The sequence below is a fragment of the Armigeres subalbatus genome, chromosome 3 (genome assembly GCF_024139115.2).
Source record: "Armigeres subalbatus isolate Guangzhou_Male chromosome 3, GZ_Asu_2, whole genome shotgun sequence".
Lineage (NCBI taxonomy): Eukaryota > Metazoa > Arthropoda > Insecta > Diptera > Culicidae > Armigeres > Armigeres subalbatus.
The window spans coordinates 313558654-313579529 of NC_085141.1; the positions used below are offsets into that span (position 1 = coordinate 313558654).

General features: G+C 43.2%; 1 protein-coding gene across 6 annotated transcripts in view; it reads left to right on the forward strand.

Moving 5' to 3' along the window:
- Window positions 1-20164, forward strand: part of LOC134225323 (uncharacterized) — a 153839-nt gene extending 133675 nt beyond the window's left edge. The window contains exons 3-10 of one of the 6 annotated variants that reach the window (XM_062705289.1): window positions 15100-15313; window positions 15375-15523; window positions 15662-15715; window positions 15796-17523; window positions 17578-17672; window positions 17709-17913; window positions 17977-18051; window positions 19152-20164. In XM_062705289.1, coding sequence (XP_062561273.1) covers window positions 15100-15313; window positions 15375-15523; window positions 15662-15715; window positions 15796-17523; window positions 17578-17672; window positions 17709-17913; window positions 17977-18051; window positions 19152-19819 — 3188 coding nt within the window. In that variant the 3' untranslated portion in view covers window positions 19820-20164. Of the gene's footprint in view, window positions 1-15099; window positions 15314-15374; window positions 15524-15661; window positions 15716-15795; window positions 17524-17577; window positions 17914-17974; window positions 18052-19151 lie in introns of all 6 variants that reach the window. The other 5 variants (XM_062705287.1, XM_062705290.1, XM_062705291.1 and 2 more) reach the window with 5 other exon arrangements.
- The last annotated feature ends 712 nt before the right edge of the window (window positions 20165-20876 follow it).

The following is a 20876-nucleotide window of genomic DNA, read 5'->3' on the forward strand; positions in this document are numbered from 1 at the left end:
ACCAAACATTATCTTTTGACATCTGTCTGTCCAAGCGACGTTCAGTAATGGGTAGTTGCTGTAGGTAGATAGTTTTCATAAAGGTTGCGTCTTCATGGACTTTATACAAAAGAAAGTTGATCCGAAATAAACTTTCTTCAAAGTTCAAAACTCAATCGTAAATAGCGAATTTGATAGCGCGTCGGAGGGAGATGATGTAGAAAATTTCAATGGATGGGATCACTAACAGCAACCAAGCTACCACGCCAAACCCGATGCCACCGAAACAGTCCATTTTTTCAATTATCTCTTTCTTTTCATAAAATGATGGTCCTGAGAAGAACCAGGTTTCTTTTCCCAATGTTCCTTTCCAAGTGACACCACAATTTGTAATAAATATTCAGCATCGGCACTGGCGGTGCGGAATCGCCACGGTGCTATTTGTATGGACACCCTTTTCTTCATATGAAATTCTGGTTCGTTGAGGTTGAATAATCTGCAGCAACACATCGAGTACCACCACCAATGCGATGGATTTTCTTTGAAAATGTTATTAGCGCCTCCGTGATGCTGCTCCGCTACGATCGCTTTGATGCGTCTGCTATGCGTAAAATCTTGTTCAAACTGAGGATTAGATCCAAACCCGCAAGTGATTGATTTTTGATGTCTGTGCTAGGGATGCATGTACGTGATTGGTTAGTTTACCTATTTCTAAACTTTTCATCAATTATCGACAATAAATAGTTAAAAATCAGTATTTTCAAATAAACACAAAGAAGCGTTGACTCATCCTTGATCGAATGGTCAAAAAAATTGAAAATCCATCGAGAAACGGCTTAGATATTAAAGTTTAAAGTCTATCATATTTTCGTGACGGTCCCAGATTTTCGCAATCGTAAAGTGTACCCCAATATAGAAAACACAGACGTAGTCCTACGTCAAAAGACTGAATGCTTTGCGAGCGGATGCACTTTTTTTTTATACCTTATTTTGAATCTTCTCTGCTTCCCAATTGGCGGGCCAATCAGCTAGTGTCTTGTATCTCGCTTTTTTGTCATCATCAACGCGTTCGAGAAGGGCTTCTTTTTTTTACGCTTGTTGCTCGCTGCTGGCGTCTATTTCCTAACGGTACTTTTTGCTAGATACAGGCCAATAAGCCGGGCAAGCGAGCTTAGAATTGCAGTTCAGGTGGGAAGTACGTGTTCTTTTCTGAAACAACATTGTTAGTAGTAGAAGGAAGGAAACACCCGGACATGGGATTTCGGGTGATAAGATTTAGAATTGGTTACATGGGACGATCATTCAGTCACGTTCGCTTTGTGTGCGGTCAGTATCAAACAATGTTTATCTACATATTTTTTTATCAATGCCAAAAAAACAACATTTGATGAAAAATCGATTGATAGTTTATTAATGTTTGAGCTGTTATCGGTGTTTTTTTATCCAAATAAGATTATGTGAGAGATTTGGACATCTTATGAATCTTTAAAGGCATGGTCAAGCGAAGTCCTTCGTCCACTTCGCGGTTAAATTAGGAAAGTTATCCACTGTTAGTTTTGACGCTATTTATGAAAATCACGCATAAAATTTTATCTTTAGAATATTGGATTTGGCACCCAAGTACATTGATATTGAAAAAAGCATTGATATTGATCTCTATTAATGGCTCTCAGAAGAACCGTTTGTTTTTTGGACATACATGCTGCATAATGTGGCTTTTCTTCCGCCTGTCTCGGCTCAGCACCGATGCCGGCCGGTCTCGGCTCGACTATGCTGCTGCTGCCGGTATCTGCTCAGCATTGCTGTTTTGTCGGGTCTGTAGGGTGGACTGCTGATGTACTGGCTAGGTTTCGGCTAATGATGGTCGCTTCGATGGTGTCGAGCCGAGAAAGCGGTCGGTGCAGACTTCATTCCCTGCTAAAAAGTGTGAGTGCTGTTCAATCGATGATGCGGTTGCTTCGCTTGTCCCGGTCAGAATGAAAGGAAAAAATCGCGTTGCGCTATTTTATGGCTTCTCGGCAGACCCAGCGGCTGCTCATTCGCTGGTGTCTGCACCAATCAGAACGTGGTATTGGAATGATGCAAGAATTATGCGGTACCCATATTTATAGGTTCCCTTGATCTCAATGTTTTTCATTGAAAACAGTTTCATGCCTATTGAAACAAGTTTTTCGGGTCTTATCAAGCATGGACATGGAAGGCATACTTGAAATCTGTCGATTGAGGGGCTTAGCGCAGAAATTCGTCCACTGAGACGAACGCTATTAACGTTTAAAATCTTTCAACAGAGCGTAACGCGGTCGATTTGAATATTTTGAAATGACACCCGGTATAGTAAAGAGAGACGTAAGTCCTACGTCAAAAAGCTCTTATGTACACACTGTGGCCACAAGCATAACTGTTCCACATTAATATTGATTTCATATCAATATGGGACATTGACGACATTCATGCATTTATGTTCTTCAAGAAAATTGTAATGAAATCTGGCATCTGCTGGTTGGGTGTATATAGAATAAGGCAACCATATTTCCAGCCAATGCTGCTCCCAAAGCATTCTATGTTATAGAGGCCGGGCTGAATCCTTGTGCTACGTTGATTTGTGCATATTGAAATAAATTGAACATCATGTCAGCTATGTCACCACCGAATGCAATCATAGGCGGTAATTCTTTACGAAAGTAACTATTGCACTCCACTTACTAAATAAATATATCATCAAATGTGTAAAAAAATGTTTTGTTGGTGTGTATGTGTATGTTATTCACACTATTTTCAATTCATTCTCCGTAATTGGCACATATAGTGATAACCTGTCTGTTATTGACCCTAATACAATTTTCTTACTATTTATCAACTAACATTGCGCACGGAGATACTATGAAGTGTCTTTCTTGCATTTTTTTTAAATTATGGCGGCCCAGATGCGGCTCGACCAACACGCGACCGCGTTCCTGTTCGCACCTAATGAGGGAATAAATCTTCTTGGCAAACAGCCATCCAATATGAGAACTATCTGCCGCGGTTAGCGAAGACCTGCTGCTTGGCAATGGAAAGAAAAGGGTTAAAGAGGTAGCAGTAAAAACGCCACATTATACATATCTTTTGTGGTATACCTATGTATATGAAAAATATTAATAATGTTGTGGTATTTAACAAAAAATATGTAAAAGTCCATATCCGTGCTACTTATCGTTTTTAATTAAATTGCTTTTAGAAATTTTAAGAATAGTTTCAAAAATTTCTTCGTATGCTTTCCCGTACAATTTTTTCTCAAACATCATGTTTTTGTTTTTTCTTCGTCATGCAACATTAAATTGCCAACTGTGGGTCGTTTATTTTTCATCTGTCGCGGAAAAGGCGTAGGAAGGAAACGAAACACCAATTCAATTATTTGCTATTTTCGATCCCATTTGTCGATGGGAATGCAGAAATGCACTGGATGCGCGCCCAGGACATTGCACAGTGGCAGCCAGTTGTCGCAATTGTTTACACTTGTGTATTTGCAAACAATTTATGGACTGTTGGATGGACTCGGTAGGATAAGCTGTGTGGCGTGAGTTTTTTTTTCTGTTGGTTGCATATTGATTGGATGGCAGAAAGAATACATTGTGAAATGGCTTGGAATGGAAATTATCTGTTCAGTGCCGATAGATATTCGTCTTGTTTTTTAGTCTTCGACGGAAACAGAAGGCACTACCTTCTTCATCGACAAAACATACTTTTGAGAAAGATTCATGAGATTGCTTATTAGGAGGAATCTGTACATTCTTCTATGAAGTGTGCGTCGCAAAAATCGTCTACGGCGGCGTTTGTCATAATTTTTCATAAATAATTTGGATTGTTTATAGCCTTTGATTTTTTTCTGGATATTTTCAAGACATTAACGGCGGAATGTTTTGAATTTCGTCGTAATTGTCTTGTTAGATAATTAATTCATTTTCCTTGTCAGCCACATTATCGATACGCACTTGATGCGGACTGGTCAATGGCCAGTTGTTTGGTCTCATAGGTTGCCACACGGTAGCCTCTCTCGACCTACAGAGATGCGTTCGCAGCATCACGAGTCACGATAGTAGGTAGATGCAAGGGCAGCTTAGTTTTATCTCGACACCGAGTAGTGCAGTGGAATACACTACACTGACTGTTGGCCTTCATGCTCTCCCAGAAACTGGACGCCAATGGGAAACGCATTATAGCTCCAAGAATATTCCGTCAAGGCGACGGTGGAGTTCCTAGAGAACATATTCTATAATCAACATTGTCGCGTTAGAACAGTGAGTTCGTAAATCGTACAAAACCCCCGTTGTTCATGCTGCCGTATTGACTGGAAATAGTGCATTTCATAGTGGATCACATTCCGTGGTACGTACGTGTACGAGTTTCGAGAAAATGAAAGTTGTGGACAGAAATATGCTAGCCATGTCTAAATTGATTGAATTCCGGGCATTTCGTTGCAGAGTGTTCGAAGTTTATATGTCGTAAATGCGGGCAACGCCTCCTTCCGTATGTCAATTTTGCTGATCAACCTTCCAGAAGAATAATAAAGGACTTCAAGCCGCGAACATTCAGTCACAGCAATCGAATTAGTCCTAAACCCGGAACAACTCTCAACACCTACGGACTACACCAATTCCAAGCACATCTTCACAATACGCACCTCCCACAAATCATTCCACTGTACACCACACTTGTCAACTGATTTTGTGAAACACGGTGATCGAAAATACCGTTCATGCACGTGCTTTGTTGGCCAGCGGGTATTAAATATCTCTAATAATAATAACAGAGAACCTGTCGCAACGTTTGAATTTCCACCGACTTCATGAGAATTTGCCTGTTAAAGGATTGGGTGGTTCCCTCTCTGTTGCTAAACAGTCAGTACCAGCAACAATACTGTCCTGCAACTCTGAGTACAAGTCTGCCGCTACAGCACATCGATACTTCGTCGTGGAATCTGCCTAATGGAGTTTGCCTGGCGGATCCGAATTTCAATAAGTCTGGAGCTATTGATGTCATTTTGGGTGCCACAGCTACCTACGGTTAAGCATATGCGGTATTTCGGAAAATTTCGTTTCAGGTGGTTCGAAACGAAATTCCGCGGAATTTCGCGGAGTTTTAGCATGGCGAAATCGCATTTCTTGATTTCGTTTCGTTTCGTAAAATTAGAAAAATTTCGCTAGAAAAAACTAGCTTCTGACGAAATTTAACGGAATTCCGTGGAATTTCGAAACAAATTAAACTTAAACCATTCTTCATATTATCAAAAATTTTGGCTGCGCCGCTGAACAAAATAGTTAAGTTGTTTTCAAAACTTTAGGTTAAACAATTTTTTCTAATAACGCTAACTACATAACCCTATTCTTAGTCGACAAATACGTATGTAGTTTTCTTCTTGTATTTTTTTTATTTCTAAACTTTGTCTTATATATAATAGGGTAAAGGATGTATTTTGGATCATCCTTACGGGGCTCTTATTCTGGACCACCAAGAGGAATTTGCTCTCAGTGGTTTAAAATATGAGGCGTCGAACTAGTGGTCCAAAATACCTCCCTCACCCAGACAACCAGAATGCATGCATAATAGAATTGTTTTCTAAATTAATGATTTCGTGTGTGTTACTTCTACGTGAAGTTAAACGATTTACAATGATATGGAATGTTATTATTCTTTCAATTGATGTATCGCTTATTATTGTCCCCAGTCATTGTCTGTCTGTCGCAACCAACTTCTGTTCTCTCCGAGGCAGCTGTTGGTTGCGACGAGACGGACGCAATGAGAAAACAGAACTGTGCAATAAAAATCCTATTCGACTAAATGCTGATGTCATATTAGAAATTTGGGGACAGTACTCGTCGATAGCAAATCCTTCCGCACGCGATGGCATATGAGCAAGTCAAACCACCTTCCTTTTGCCAGTGGAGATATATCAGCTTCCACACTGATATTCTTCCCTCTCCCTTCATACGGGAGCTTGGCAGAAGGAAGGTCGTGCGATATGTGCCATCACAAATATTGCCCTCCGCTCGCTTTCAAATCGACTTCTATAAAAACATTCTTCATGCCTGCCGTATCCTAACGGAACTATCAATTCTATACTTTCGCCTCTAATGCTATCATGAACATGTACGTCCAAGTTTGGAAGATGATATTAGAATTGTTTTTCTGTTATGCGATGCCTATGCACACAAATTTCATCGTTTACCAGTCGCGAAAACCCTTTTTGCGTACAAAAGTGGAGGCGATATATGTGAATTTCTTATCCGACTTTGCACGGCAGTGTATGCGATATGCACGATTTCATGCGAGTTTGTTCGTTATGCATTGCGAAGTAGTTTGTGATAACAAACTCTGTTTGACAGATAATCCGATTTCAATTGAGTTTGTTTGCAGGGATATGCGATGTCAACATATGAAGCTGGAATATACTCGCAAAATAGCCTACTGTGCGGGAAAGTTTATAATTAAACTGATGAGCTTTGCACTGCAATGCGATTTTGATGAAATTTGGATCAGTAAACGATTTTAATCGTACATTCTTATGCGATGTGTGGTTGTCTGGGCACCCTATGCATGGCGATCAGTGGATCATGGCATTTTGAATATTGTCCTCCACAACCAGTACAATGGATGAAGAGATGTGGGACAAAAGATCAAAAGGGCAAAACCTCGACTGAACAAATTTAAAAATCTTCTATGCAATCTTCCGGGTCAAAACTTCTTCTTCTTCTCATTGGCATTACATCCCCACACTGGGACAGAGCCGCCTCGCAGCTTAGTGTTCATTAAGCACTTCCACAGTTATTAACTGCGAGGTTTCTAAGCCAGGTTACCATTTTTGCATTCGTATATCATGAGGCTAACACGATGATACTTTTATGCCCAGGGAAGTCGAGACAACTTCCAATCCGAAAATTGCCTAGACCGGTACCGGGAATCGAACCCAGCCACCCTCAGCATGGTCTTGCTTTGTAGCCGCACGTCTTACCGCACGACTATGGAGGGCCCTCCGGGTCAAAACATAATGTTGAATAATATGTTAAGAATATGATTTTTAACTAAAATCCAGAGTCTACAGATTCGAAAGCCTCCATTTGAAAGACATGAAGACTTTTTCCCGAAAAGCTCAGTTGCTTTGTTGCAAGAGAAATGGAAGCCTCCTTCTACGCTTCTCGGAAACCTTCTTTCAAGTGACCTCCCAGTCAACACAAGATCGTATATGATGCCGTATACGATGCTGAAGGGGAGGCGATATAGGTACTTCCCCATACAACATGTACGTATATCGCCTCCACTTTAGCATCTTATGCTGCATCATATACGATTTTGTGTTGACTGGGCCGGAAGTATAATTTCAAGAAGTTCGAAAACTTCCTTCTAAGAGGCCCGGAAGCCAAGCTGTTTTTCTTGAAATTTCCTTTTTATCTGCTTCTTTTAAAAGCCTCGGATCTTTTCAAGGAGCTCGGAAGGGATTTTTGAACAAGCTCGACAGCCTCTTTTTAAAAGGCTCGTTAGCCTACTCTAAAGAGGGTTGGAATCCTCCTTTCTAGAGGCCCGGAAATCTTCTTTAAGGCTTTCTTCTTTAAACTTTTTGCCTTTCTCGTATACTAAGTATACGGTAAAGGCTATATGATCGCTCCAAAAACAAACTTTTTATAGAAGGCCCGGAGACCCATAGTGTTATATACCAATCGACTCAGCTCGACGAATTGAGGTGATGTCTGTGTGTATGTGTGTGTGTGTGTGTGTGTGTGTGTATGTGTGTGCGTCTGTGCGCACCCACCCAAAAAAAATGTCACTCATTTTTCAGGTACTTATCCTTAACCGATTTACTCGCAACAAGTTGCATTCGACGCAGGACACTCTGCCATTGTTTCCTATTGAAAATTGGTCAGATCGGACTATGGGCTCGGAAGTTATGGCAAAAATACCACTACAGAAAAAATGTCACTCATTTTTCATGCACTTATCCTTAACCGATTTACTCGCAACAAATTGCATTCGACGCAGGATACTCTGCCATTGTTTCCTATTGAAAATTGGTCAGATCGGACTATGGGCTCGGAAGTTATGGCCAAAATACCACTTTTTTATAGAAAAATTGAGTAAAAAAATGTCACTCATTTTTCAAGCACATATCCTTAACCGATTTACTCGCAACAAATTGCATTCGACGCAAGATACTCTACCATTGCTTCCTATTGAAAATTGGGCAGATCGGACTATGGGCTCAAAAGTTATGGCCAAAATACTATTTTTATAATGCACGAAAAAGGCATCATTACCGCTAGGTGGATTAATCAGGGTTTTTTTCTTTTCTCCTTCTTTTAAAATGCTCGGAAAGCTCTTTTCAAAAGGCTCGGAAGACCTCTTTCAAGAGCCTCGAACCCCTCTCGAAAGCCCCAGAACCCTCCTTTCAAAAGGCTCGGAAGCCTCCTTTCAAGAGGCTCGGAAGCCTCCTTTCAAGAGGCTCGGAAGCCTCCTTTCAAAAGGCTCGGAAGCCCTTTTTCAAGAGGCTCGGAAGCCTCCTTTCAAGAAGTTTATGGAGTTATCCATTTTATATATACTTCAAGAGCTACGATTATTTTCATTTACAGCAAAACAAATTATAGGGGGTACCTCAATTAATGCACAAGTTCGAAGGGGTACCTAACAAGAAAAATGTTGAGAACCGCTGTTTTATAACAATGAATGTTAAACTAACTTTCCTTTCCTAATCCTAAATTGACTGTAAGGACGTGACCAGCATCGTTATTGTTCATGAATTGGAAATTCCGAAGCAAGTTTACAATAAGAATAACTTTTTTGTATCCCAAGAATATTATTTAATTGGTGAGCTGTGTATATTTGTTGTTTCTCGGCCAATCATGATTAGCAACTAAGATGTGCACAGTTAATCAAGCTAAGCTCTTCTTTGACTATTTCCACAATATGTAAGGAACATTGAAGATTTGTGGGCATTTCTAGATCTTCGCATGAAATTAGCAAGAAAAAAAATCCAGAACGGGTTGAAAGATCATTAAAATTGCTGAAAGTTCTTTACTTATGATTGCTTTTAGCTCATACTGACCATAACAGCTGTTCTCATATGCCAAGGACACACAGACAATAGCTCAGTTCGTCGAGCTGATTGTATATAAGACTATGCTGCCGCTAACCGCAAGTCGAGCACATCTGTATATGGTAAAACAGTTATTTGACTTTGAAAAAGTGAAATCCGAATTGCGTAAGTAATGTAAAACCAATTTAATCAAAATTCCGCGGAAAAAAAATAAAATTTCGTTTCGTTTCGAAAAATTTCGAATCAAATGAACTTTGATTTCGTTTCGTTTCGAAGTTTCGAAAGTAAATCCATATTTCGTTTCGTTTCGATCCGAATCAACATAGATATTTTAAATTTCGTTTCGTTTCGTTTCGTTAGGAAAAGTGTGTTATCGCATACCCTTAGCTACGGTTAATGTGACCAGACGCTGCATTTTTCATCCTCGTTTTACAAATTTATTACAATTCATACAGCCTTACAAATATTTTTAAAATTTTTTTAGGCCAAAATCTATACATAATGCATTTTTGGAGAGTCTACTCTCAAGCCAGTGACGCAATCTGATAGGTGTGCCGCGTTTCGCAGGACGCTTGCTAGTCACATTACCTGCGGTACATCATCTGCGCCTTATCTTGCTACTAGATGCCTGAACAAATGCCCGAACGAGCGCTATCCTACAGCTGCAGCTGTCGTCAAAAATGTTTTACGTAGATGACATGCTAGCAGGCACACACACACAGTAGAAGAAGGAAAGCAGCTATGTAAAGAAGTCTTAGAGCTTCTGAAAGAGTATGGGTTCAACCTCAAAAAGTGGAATACAAATAATCCAGTAAATCTGGCTGAAATTCCTCCCGATCTAAGAGACGAGCGCGAAGTTCTTGATTTGACTAAAAGCCTACTGTAGTACTGTGAAGATACTGGGTCTCACATGGGAACCGGCAGCAGATAGACTTTGGATCAAGGTTTCCCACTGGAAGCCTGAAGGACATGTTACCTATCGGATTGTGTTATCCGAAATAGCACGCCTGTTCACCCCTTATGGACTAGTGGGTCCAGTAAAAGTACAGGGAAAGATATTCCTGCAAGACCTTTGGAAGGCTAAATACACATGAGATGAAATGCTGTGCGCCGATCAACATTCACGTTGGTTAGAGTGAGGCTTCCGAGCCTCTTGAAAGGAGGCTTCCGAGCCTCTTGAAAGGAGGCTTCCGAGCCTCTTGAAAGGAGGTTTGATCCTTTTGAAAAGAGGCTTCTGAGCCTCTTGAAAGGAGGCTTCTGAGCCTCTTGAAAGGAGGCTTCTGAGCCTTTTGAAAGGAGGCTTCTGAGCCTTTTGAAAGGAGGCTCTGGGCCTCTTGAAAGGAGGCTTCTGCCTCTTGAAAGGAGGCTTCTGAGCCTCTTGAAAGAAGGGCTTGAGCCTCTTGAAAGGAGGCTTCTGAGCCTCTTGAAAGGAAGCTCTGAGCCTCTTGAAAGGAAGCCTGAGCCTCTTGAAAGGAGGCTTCTGAATCTCTTGAAAGGAGGCTCTGAATCACTTGAAAGGAGGCTTCTGAGCCTCTTGAGAGGAGGCTTCTGAGCCTCTTGAAAGGAGGCTTCCTGAGCCTTTTGAAAGGAGACTTCCGGGCATCTTGAAAGGAGGCTCTGAGCCTCTTGAAAGGAGGCCTGAGCCTCTTGAAAGGAGGCTTCCAAGCCTCTTGAAAGTAGGCTTCAAGACTCTTGAAAATAGGCTTCTGAGCCTCTTGAAAGGAGGCTTCTGAGCCTCTTGGAAATGAGGCTTCCTGAGCCTTTTGAAAGGAGGCTTCTGGGCCTCTTGAAAGGAGGCTTCTGGCCTCTTGAAAGGAGGCTTCTGAGCCTCTTGAAAGAAGGGCTTCTGAGCCTCTTGAAAGGAGGCTTCTGAGCCTCTTGAAAGGAAGCTTCCGAGCCTCTTGAAAGGAAGCTTCCGAGCCTCTTGAAAGGAGGCTTCCGAATCTCTTGAAAGGAGGCTTCCGAATCACTTGAAAGGAGGCTTCCGAGCCTCTTGAGAGGAGGCTTCCGAGCCTCTTGAAAGGAGGCTTCCGAGCCTTTTGAAAGGAGACTTCCGGGCATCTTGAAAGGAGGCTTCCGAGCCTCTTGAAAGGAGGCTTCCGAGCCTCTTGAAAGGAGGCTTCCAAGCCTCTTGAAAGGAGGCTTCCAAGACTCTTGAAAATAGGCTTCCGAGCCTCTTGAAAGGAGGCTTCCAAGCCTCTTGAAAGGAGGCTTCCAAGCCTCTTGAAAGGAGGCTTCCAAGCCTCTTGAAAGGAGGCTTCCAAGCCTCTTGAAAGGAGGCTTCCAAGCCTCTTAAAAGGAGGCTTCCGAGCCTTTTGAAAGGAGGCTTCCGAGCCTTTTGAAAGGAGGCTTCCGAGCCTCTTGAAAGGAGGCTTCCGAGCCTCTTGAAAGGAAGCTTCCGAGCCTCTTGAACATGTCTCGAGCAACTTATGAAAGCCAACAATGCTGAACCGAGAAAAATGAGTTTTTCAAGCAGGGTTTGCAGAAATCCCTTTCAATAGATAACAAACAACGATAAAAGAAAGGCAAAAACTGTTCCGAATCATAACAAGCCATGATAACAAACAAGCGCGAAAAATCAGAATCGGATAGGCAGCCCGAGGAAAGACCACTTGTGTCCGCAGCGCTTCAAGCTCTTCCTTCAAGTGATGTTTTCACACTTCGTTCCTCTTTGTTGAACCTTGTTCGACTGGATCACTAAGTGCTGAGGAACACAACTCGGCGCTGCTAGCATTGGTAAAGCTTTTTGAAGTGCTTTCCACTAGAATTGACGGATATTGTAGTTAAAAACGATGTACACAATCCACACAACCTTCACCCTGCTATGATGGATGGGATAGTTTGTGTTGATGTCCGGCTCGGAAATGCTCCGATCTCATCAGGTCGTAGGCATCCGATGATCTTGGATAACCATCCCCGTTAACTAAGCTAGTTCTGATTAATTATCATCATCGTCTACTTCATGGATTTGGACCGCTGAGCGTCTGGAATCTCGCCATGAGTGTATTAGGTGTTTTAGAACAAGGCCACGCGTGCATGAGCAGTTGATGGGAGACCTTCCCCTCGAACGAGAGTCACCAGCGCCTGCATTCCAGCGTGTCGGCATAGATTATTGTGGTCCGTTCGAGCTTCAACCGGCAACTCGGAAAGGTGCATGGAAACGTTGGTCAACGGATTACTTGTAAAGTCTACAGAATCGTAATAGATGGACAAGCAGCGAAACAACAGTAGGAAGACAGTAGTTTCTGAACAAAATAAGTATTATCGTCAGGACCGGATTTAGCCGGAAGGGAGCCCCGGGGCCGATGGTATGTGGGGGCCCCAAAATGTACCAAAAGGTTGGTTTTGGTACATAAGATTTGTGGGGGCCCGGGGCCACGGCCCCCCACTAAATCTGGCCCTGATTATCGTCCCCGTTGGTTGGGGTACTTTGGTATCTTGCGGTGTTTACCCGCCGCTATCGCCGGGGAGCTTACCCCAAGTTACGTATATTTTCTTCTGTGTCGTTAGTAGCAAACTGATCTGCTCTCCCTCGATAGTCGCTGTCTGCTGCACGTATGCCTGGACGACCCACTATTCATCTATCTACAACAAATCAGAATAAGTATTACATTTGCCACGGAGGCCGATACCTGAGTTACGTTTCTCCATGCTAGAATTGTATTTCTATGAAAATCCTTCGGAATTTCCACTAACATTCTTAATGAAGCTTTTGAATTTCATGAAAAACTGTTCGAAATTTGAACGGGAAAGTTTTCAGAATTCTATAAGAATTTCTTTGGATTTCTTCGGGATTTTTTTTTGCATTATCCATAAGTAATACTTTGGGTCCTCTTGGGTCCTTTTGGTGCGGTAAGTGAGCCTTAAATAAACGAAATAGATAAAAAAAATAAGTGAGAAATGAGAAGTCAGAAGTGAGCTATAAGAAGTTATAAGTGAGAAGTAAAAATTGAAAAGTGAGAAATAAATAGAGAAAATTGAGAAGTTAAAAATGGAAAGTGAGAAGTGCAAAGTAAGCTGTGAGCAGTTAGTAGTGTGAAGTGAGAAGTATGAAGTGAGAAATTCGAAGTGCAAAGTAGAAGAGAAGTGAAAAGTTAGAAGTTAAAAGTGAAAAGTAATAAGTGAGAAGAGAGAAGTCAGAAGTGAGATTTAAAAAGCTATAAGTGAAAAGTGAAAAGTGTTAAAATTAGAAGTGAGAAGTGTGGAGTGAGAAGAGAGTAGTGGGAAGAGGAGGTAAGGAGCGAGATGTGCGAAGAGAGAAGTAAGAAGTTAGTAGTGAAAAGTGAGAAGCGAGTTGTGAGTAGGAAGAAGTGTGGACCAGGGAACGAGAAGTAAATAACGTCATTCTCTTTCCTCCTTTTTTTCCTTCTTCTATCTTCCTTCTTCTTTATGTATTGAATCACTCCACTTACTTCTCACTACTCAACATCTTGCTTCTCACTTCCCAATTATCATCTGTTTATGTCGTGTACTCACGTCTTACTCCTCACTTTGTAACTATCACTTCTCAGTTTTCACCACTGACTCACTCTCCAGAGATGCCCTACACAGTTGGCAAAAAATCTGCTCTTTTATTTTTTACAATTTTTAACAATCAAATTAGATACTGGAAAAAATTCCATTGTATGCACCCTCATGATCCCTTCGACCTCGAGATTTGCTCTTCGAAGAAAGGCATAACACTAATTATGCTGCCAATAGCTGCTTTGTCGCTATGATCCGCCATTTCAACGAGGTGTCGGACCAATTCGACTTCAACATCAGTTCATCCGCGTTGCATCAACGGCTAAACAGATATTTTATCAACTGACCTTAAGTTTTAAGTTTTCATGTAGACGACACAGTCAGATGAAATAAGCAAAATAAATAAAATAAAAAATAAATAAAAAAAATACATTTAGTGAGTGCAACTAATAGATAGATATTTGAGCTTTTGAAATGTCACTTCAATCTGACAAAATGGTGCACGCTAAATACACGCGAGCGTGTATTATTTTGACAGATCGAAGTAACATTTAGAAAACTTAAATACCCATATATTAGTTGCACTTACTAAATGTATTTTATTTGATTGTCAAAAATTGTAAAAAATAAAATAGCAGATTTTTTACCAACTGGTGTTGGACATTTCTCATTTCTTTCAATACTCACTTCCGTTTTTCAGTACTCACTTCTCACTACTCTGTACTTATTTCGAACATCTCGTTTCTCAGTTCTCGCTGTTCACTAATCGCTTCGAACATCTCATTTCTCACTTTACTGAATAAGGAAACAAACTTAACAACTACTCGGCCAAATATAAATGTATTCGCTATCTCGATACCTCTCTAATTCGATTGTCCCTTCTATTCGCGAAGTCGAAGCAAAATTCTTCACACAAACAATGACAGTTCTTTATGGGTTTTTACAGTAGAGCAATAGAGAGGAGGAGATGGTGGCCATGTTTCACTCAAACTCTGACAGATAGCAATGGGATTTCCCATAGGAGGGAAGAGCAGAATTTGCTTCGACTTCGCGAATATCGAGTAAGGGAGAGTTCATTGTAGTTGATAATGATGTAATTTTTTTTTTCGTGCATATTACCTGAGTGAGTTAATGATTATTTTACCTAATACCTACTTCAAATTCACTAAATTGAAGTTCCATTCTTTTTTACCTTCGAAAGATTTTCACCATTTGAGTGCAGAACACGAGGAAAATCATCCTCTAAGTTTTTATACGCATCTCCGAGCGGAAAAGTTATTCATGGCTATTCATGGCAGCGAACATAAACAAATATAATCCTCTTACGTGGAAGACCATGTTTTTCTTGCAACTGTGCAGTGCAAGGTTGTATTCATTCACTGGGAAGAGAAGTTGTTTTTACAAATTAAGATATGGAATTCCAAAAGACTATTTAGCTGCTTTTTTATACACTACACAAGATAATGGAAGGATTTTCATATGTTTCGTATGATTAAATGTTGATTTTGGTAGTTATTCCATACTTCGCGACCTTCCTTTAATCATCTGCAAAAAAAAACTTTGACAAATAATTGTTGTTTACTTTTTTCCCACAGGTGCCTATCAGTTCGGCTATGAAGTCGGTCCAAACGGCCAGTTCCATCACGAAACACGAGGCCCCGATGGAGTTACTTACGGCTGTTATGGTTACATCGATCCTAACGGGATGCTCCGGGTCACGCACTACGTTGCCGACAGTCACGGTTACCGTGTGGTCGAACCGAACAGACCGGTGGAGATTTTCACCGACTCTCCAACACACTACAGCAAGTTGGTACAGCATTCATCGAAAGTTTTCAATTATTTTAACACTATTTGTATTCTTCGCAAGCTCGCTCAGTGAAGACGAACCCCAGACGCGACACCGAGGTCAGCTGGTAGCCTGGCAGGATTTGTATCTTCCACGGGGCTGCGGAATGTATCCCGGAGGACTTCGGCCAGACAAACCAGTGGTTACACCACCACCACCATCCACCGGCGGTAAGTTTTAGTCTTTCAATCTTCAGATTGTCAAAGTTGAAAAGGCAGGCAGGCCGTTTGAACTTGCACATCATCAGCACTTGAATAGTAGAACCCAGCACCAGAGACACGATTTTGTTTGTTCACACTACTTCACAGCACCTACAAGCGGCACCAATACTGGCGGTGGCAGTGGCACTGGTAGTCCTCAAGGTATTATTTGACTTTTGTTTCAGATTGAGGAAGGAAGGAAGGCGGTCCGTGAACGAAAACTATTGATTGTTATGTTTTAGGAAGCGGAGGGTCTCAGCAGTCTGGTGGTAATCGTCCAGGCCAAAACCAAGGACAGTGGCAGGGATCTGGGCAAGGACAAAATCAAGGTCAGGGACAGGGACAAGGTCAGAATCAAGGGCAAGGACAAGGGCAAGGGCAAGGTCAGAATCAAGGCCAAGGACACTGGCAAGGACAGGGACAAAATCAAGGCCAAGGGCAAGGACAAGGTCAAGGACATAATCAGAACCAAGGACAGGGACAGAATCAAGGACAATGGCAAGGCCAAGGTCAAGGACAAAACCAAGGACAGGGACAAAATCAAGGAAACTGGCAAGGCCAAGGGCAAGGACATGGACAAGGCCAGAATCAAGGGCAAGGACAGGGGCAAAATCAAGGACAAGGGCAGAATCAAGGAAACTGGCAAGGCCAAGGTCATGGGCAGGGACAAGGACAAGGCCAGAATCAGGGGCAAGGGCAAAATCAAGGTCATGGACAAGGACAAGGACAAGGTCAGGGTGGAGGACAAAATCAGGGGCAGGGACAGGGACAAGGACAGGGTCAGGGACATGGACAAGGACAGGGTCAGGGACAAGGACAAGGACAAGGACAAAATCAGGGTCAACGACCTGGACAAGGACAAGGGCAGGGCCAGGGACAAGGACAAAATCAAGGGCAAGGACAAAGTCAGGGACAAGGACAGAACCAAGGACAGGGTCAGGGACAAGGGCAAGGACAGGGTCAGGGACAAGGGCAAGGACAGGGTCAGGGACAAGGACAGAACCAAGGACAGGGTCAGGGACAAGGACAGAACCAAGGACAAGGACAGAACCAAGGACAAGGACAGGGTCAGGGACAAGGCCAGGGTCAAGGGCAGAACCAAGGACAAGGTCAAGGGGGAAACTGGCAGCAGCAAGGCCCAGGAGGTCAGAGTCAAGGGCAAACGCCACAAACTGGACCTGGGCATCACCATCAAGGACAACATCAAGGATCTCATCAGGGTCCAATAAGCTCCGGTCAACATCAAGGCCAGCATCAAGGAAGCCATCAAGGGGCCAACCAAGGTTCCCATTCTGGTCAGCACCAAGGGTCTCATCAAGGTCCCATTAGTTCCAGTGAACATCAAAATCAACATCAAGGTAGTCACCAAGGATCTTCTGGTCAGCACGGTGGGCAACATCAAGGATCTCATCAGGGTCCGATAAGCTCTGGTCAACATCAAGGCCAACATCAGGGAAGTCATCAAGGAGCAGGACAAGGCTCCCATGGTGGCCAACATCAAGGATCTCATCAAGGTCCTATTAGTTCTAGTGAACATCAAAATCAACATCAAGGTAGCCACCAAGGTTCTTCTGGTCAACACGGAAGCCAACATCAAGGATCTCATCAAGGGCCGATCAGTTCTGGAGAACATCAAGGTCAGCACCAGAGTAGTCATCAAGGAGCCGGGCAAGGAACGCACCAAGGCCAACACCAAGGGTCACATCAAGGTCCTATTAGTTCTAGTGAACATCAAAATCAGCATCAAAGCAGCCACCAAGGTATTAATCAGGGACAACATCAAGGGCAACATCAGGGTCAACATCAAGGTCCGATTAGCTCAGGGCAACATCAAGGCAGTCATCAAGGAAGTCACCAAGGTGGCAGTCACGAGCATCAGGCCCAACACCAAGGATCCCACCAAGGGCCGTTTGGTAATTCCACCCACAGCATTCAGGTATCGTGGGGAAACCAGAAACCAGGACAACAAGGTTGGTTGAATTTCAAATGATTTCATATGAACTATTTCAGTTTTGTCATTTAAGGTCAAGGTCAAGGCCAAGGTCAACAGCAAGGGCAAGGACAAGGCCAGGGGCAAGGACAAGGCCAGGGACAAGGGCAAGGACAGGGGCAAGGTCAAGGACAGGGGCAAAATCAAGGGCAAGGACAAGGACAGGGGCAAGGTCAAGGGCAAGGACAAGTACAACAACCTGGCCAGGGACAATGGCAAGGTCAAGGGCAACAGCCTGGTCAAGGTCAGTGGCAAGGATCAGGACAAGGACAACAGCCTGGACAAGGTCAATGGCAAGGATCCGGACAAGGACAGGGTCAACAACAAGGTCAAGGTCAAGGACAAGGACAATGGCAAGGGCAAGGGCAAGGTCAGTCACAGGGTTACTTCCAATTGTGTTTTACGAAAACTAGAAATACAAATCAATTTTCAGGTCAAACGGGGCAACAGGGACAGGGTCAATGGCAAGGACAGGGGCAGCAAACAACAACCAGTAGGCCCATTGGAGGTAAGATTTAAACATTTTCAGGAATCTGAGCTGTGTGTTACAATTCCATGCTGCATAATTCGTAAGTGATCCTAACCACAAACATTACCTTGAGGATTATGATCTAATTCAGCCAACCCATTATTTACAAGAACGGTAACCAACATATTTTCGTTTCAACATCTAATATAATCGCACACAACCAACTTCACCCACATATACACTTACAAAACCACCACAACCGTACATTTGCATCACCAAATACAACATGATCACACGCATCACGCTCAACGAACACGCACACGCAGTACACATTGGCATTCGGCCTCCGTTATTGGGCGGTGGGGGCCTAGGCGCATCGATTAGTATTGGTGGACCACACGGTAATTACCTGCCGATCTTTCGTACTGTCTAACAGCTTGACTAATGTTTTGCTTTCGATTCTGCGCTTCTGCTGTGCTATGCTTCCGTTTTCTGTTTCCGTTTTTTGACTTGCTTTTCAGTGGGTCTTACCGTAGGAGCTGGCATTTCGCAGGCAGGAATAAGTGGTTCTGTCACGACATCCCACAATACGACCTCTCACACTGGATCTACCAACTTGGGTGCAGCTATTGGAAGCGGTGGCGTTCATGCCACGACGAGTCACAACTCTACAGGAAGCGTGCTTGGAGTTTCCTACAACCATACATCAACTAGCAGTGGATCGCTGACTGGTCAGGGAGTACAGGGAACTCATACAGGTTCGAATAGCTTGAACACTACGCACGTATCCATTACGGGTGCTAACAACATCGAAGGTTCACTCCAGGGAGGTCAGATCACAGTAGGAGGTTCGCTTAACCACACCGAAACCCTTACGGTGGGTTCGGTTAACGTAAGTAGCACTTCCGGAGGTACGTTTGGGGGAGAAGTTAGTCCGGAGCACGTCGGCGTCGCAGTGAGTGGGATGCTTACGACGAATGCCAGTATAAGTGCGCCACTCATAGGTCCCCAGCAAGGTAGCGTAACAATCGGCGGTGGTGGTAGTGTAGATATCGGTAGACCCCCTCAAGGTTAAACACAACACCAATTCTGGTAAGCTCTGCTAGTTCATTGTTGCTGACATGGGTTATTTATTCTAGGACCTTCGACGGAGTATCCGTATGGACCGACGACACCCCCGCCTGGTTTCACTACAGCTCAACCAGCTTACCCATCGACTGCCAGTGGCGTGCAACCTCCGAATCGCCCAGGTCAATCTGGTCCTCCTCCATCCAGCGGAGGCAGCAACAACAACCAGTATCCCCCTTACCAGATTGCTGTCTCTCAGTATCCATATTTCTTTGTTCCTTATCCTTATCCTCCTCCCTCCAATGTCCCTCAAGCTCCATGCAATTGCCCACAGGACCAGAATCGACCACCGACCGGTTATCTCGGTTTCATCCCGGTCATTTACGTACCGAGGTGTGACGCTCAAAAAAGTGGTCTTCCCACTCATATCAACTGGCCGGCCCCTCCTCCGCCGAATGGTGTTGGCCGAGTCATTGACGACTTGCCGCTACAGCGGCTAGTCCAGAATGCGGACGGAAGCTGGAACGTTGAACAGCTGTCGCCTGAAGAACAACAAAAGCAACTGCAGCAGCTGCAAATAGCGCCACTGCAATCGCAGCCGCAGCAGACTCCACAGCCAAGGCCACGCCAGATTCGCAACCGTAGACTTCGGAGTAGACGGCCGCCACCGCCACCACCATCTCCATCGCAGGAGGAGGATTCAGCGATCAGACCGGAATCACAGATCGAGTCCGCGTGATGATGAAAGAGATACAAGGATGTTAGAATCAAGGAAAAAAATGAGGCAGTATTAAACTGCCCATACATTTATAATAGTCCTATGTTTACTTGATTTCCTATCTTCATGGGACTGTTATGCATCTATGGGCAGTAAAAAGGTAACGATAGTGAGAAACAGGAATGGAGACTGGTTGTGATGGACGAGTCCAGTATGGCGTCCTCCAGTGATCGACCATTAATGGTAGGACGTGAGACGAAAATACTCATTCGATTTTAAGCTTATGTATGTGGTAGGTAGCTGATTCTTGTGGAACAAGCAACAAGACGAAACGAACGATATCTAGTGTATTAAAAAATTTCATAGCAAAAAGTTTGGGGTTATTTCATTCTAATATCACTGCATTGATAAAGCCAACATTACATAGGAGCTTGAAAAAATAGAAATTTCTCCGGTTTAAGGATTCTTTTGGAATGAAATTTTCTTAACTTCTCGGAGGAAACTTGACGTGCAGTTAAAGCCAGGCGTAAGGCTTTGTGCGCCTTGAGGAGGCTCAACCCTGACTACACCTTAGACCAGATGCCCTGGGAACCTACAAAGAGAAACACAGGCAATGTAAGATATAGTTGTTAGGGTAGCGAAAGCCAAGCCTAGTTTTAATAGACGGCATTAGCCCGGTTCAAACCGCTGCCGAACTGTGGAGAAGGATGAACGCGAAATCAAGAGCGGTTTCCATCCATCTTGACTACCGAACGATTCAGACCGCTCGCAGGTTGCCAACACGCTAGGCGAATACTTTTTCTCCTGATACCTCCAAGAGATCAGCCGAATTCCAACGAGCTATAGCTACTTGTGGTTCCCTCAGCAACATCATTCACACACATCTAGAATGCATGCACAAATAAATAAGCTTTCCTTAATGCGATGCTAATGCGCATGAATTTCATCGCTTATCAGTCGCGAAAACGTCTTTTACGTACAAAAATGGCGATATGTGTATTTTTATCCGGCTATGTACGGTAGTTCATGTGATGTTTACGATTTAAAAACGAGTTTTTTTTTGCTATTCATTGTGATG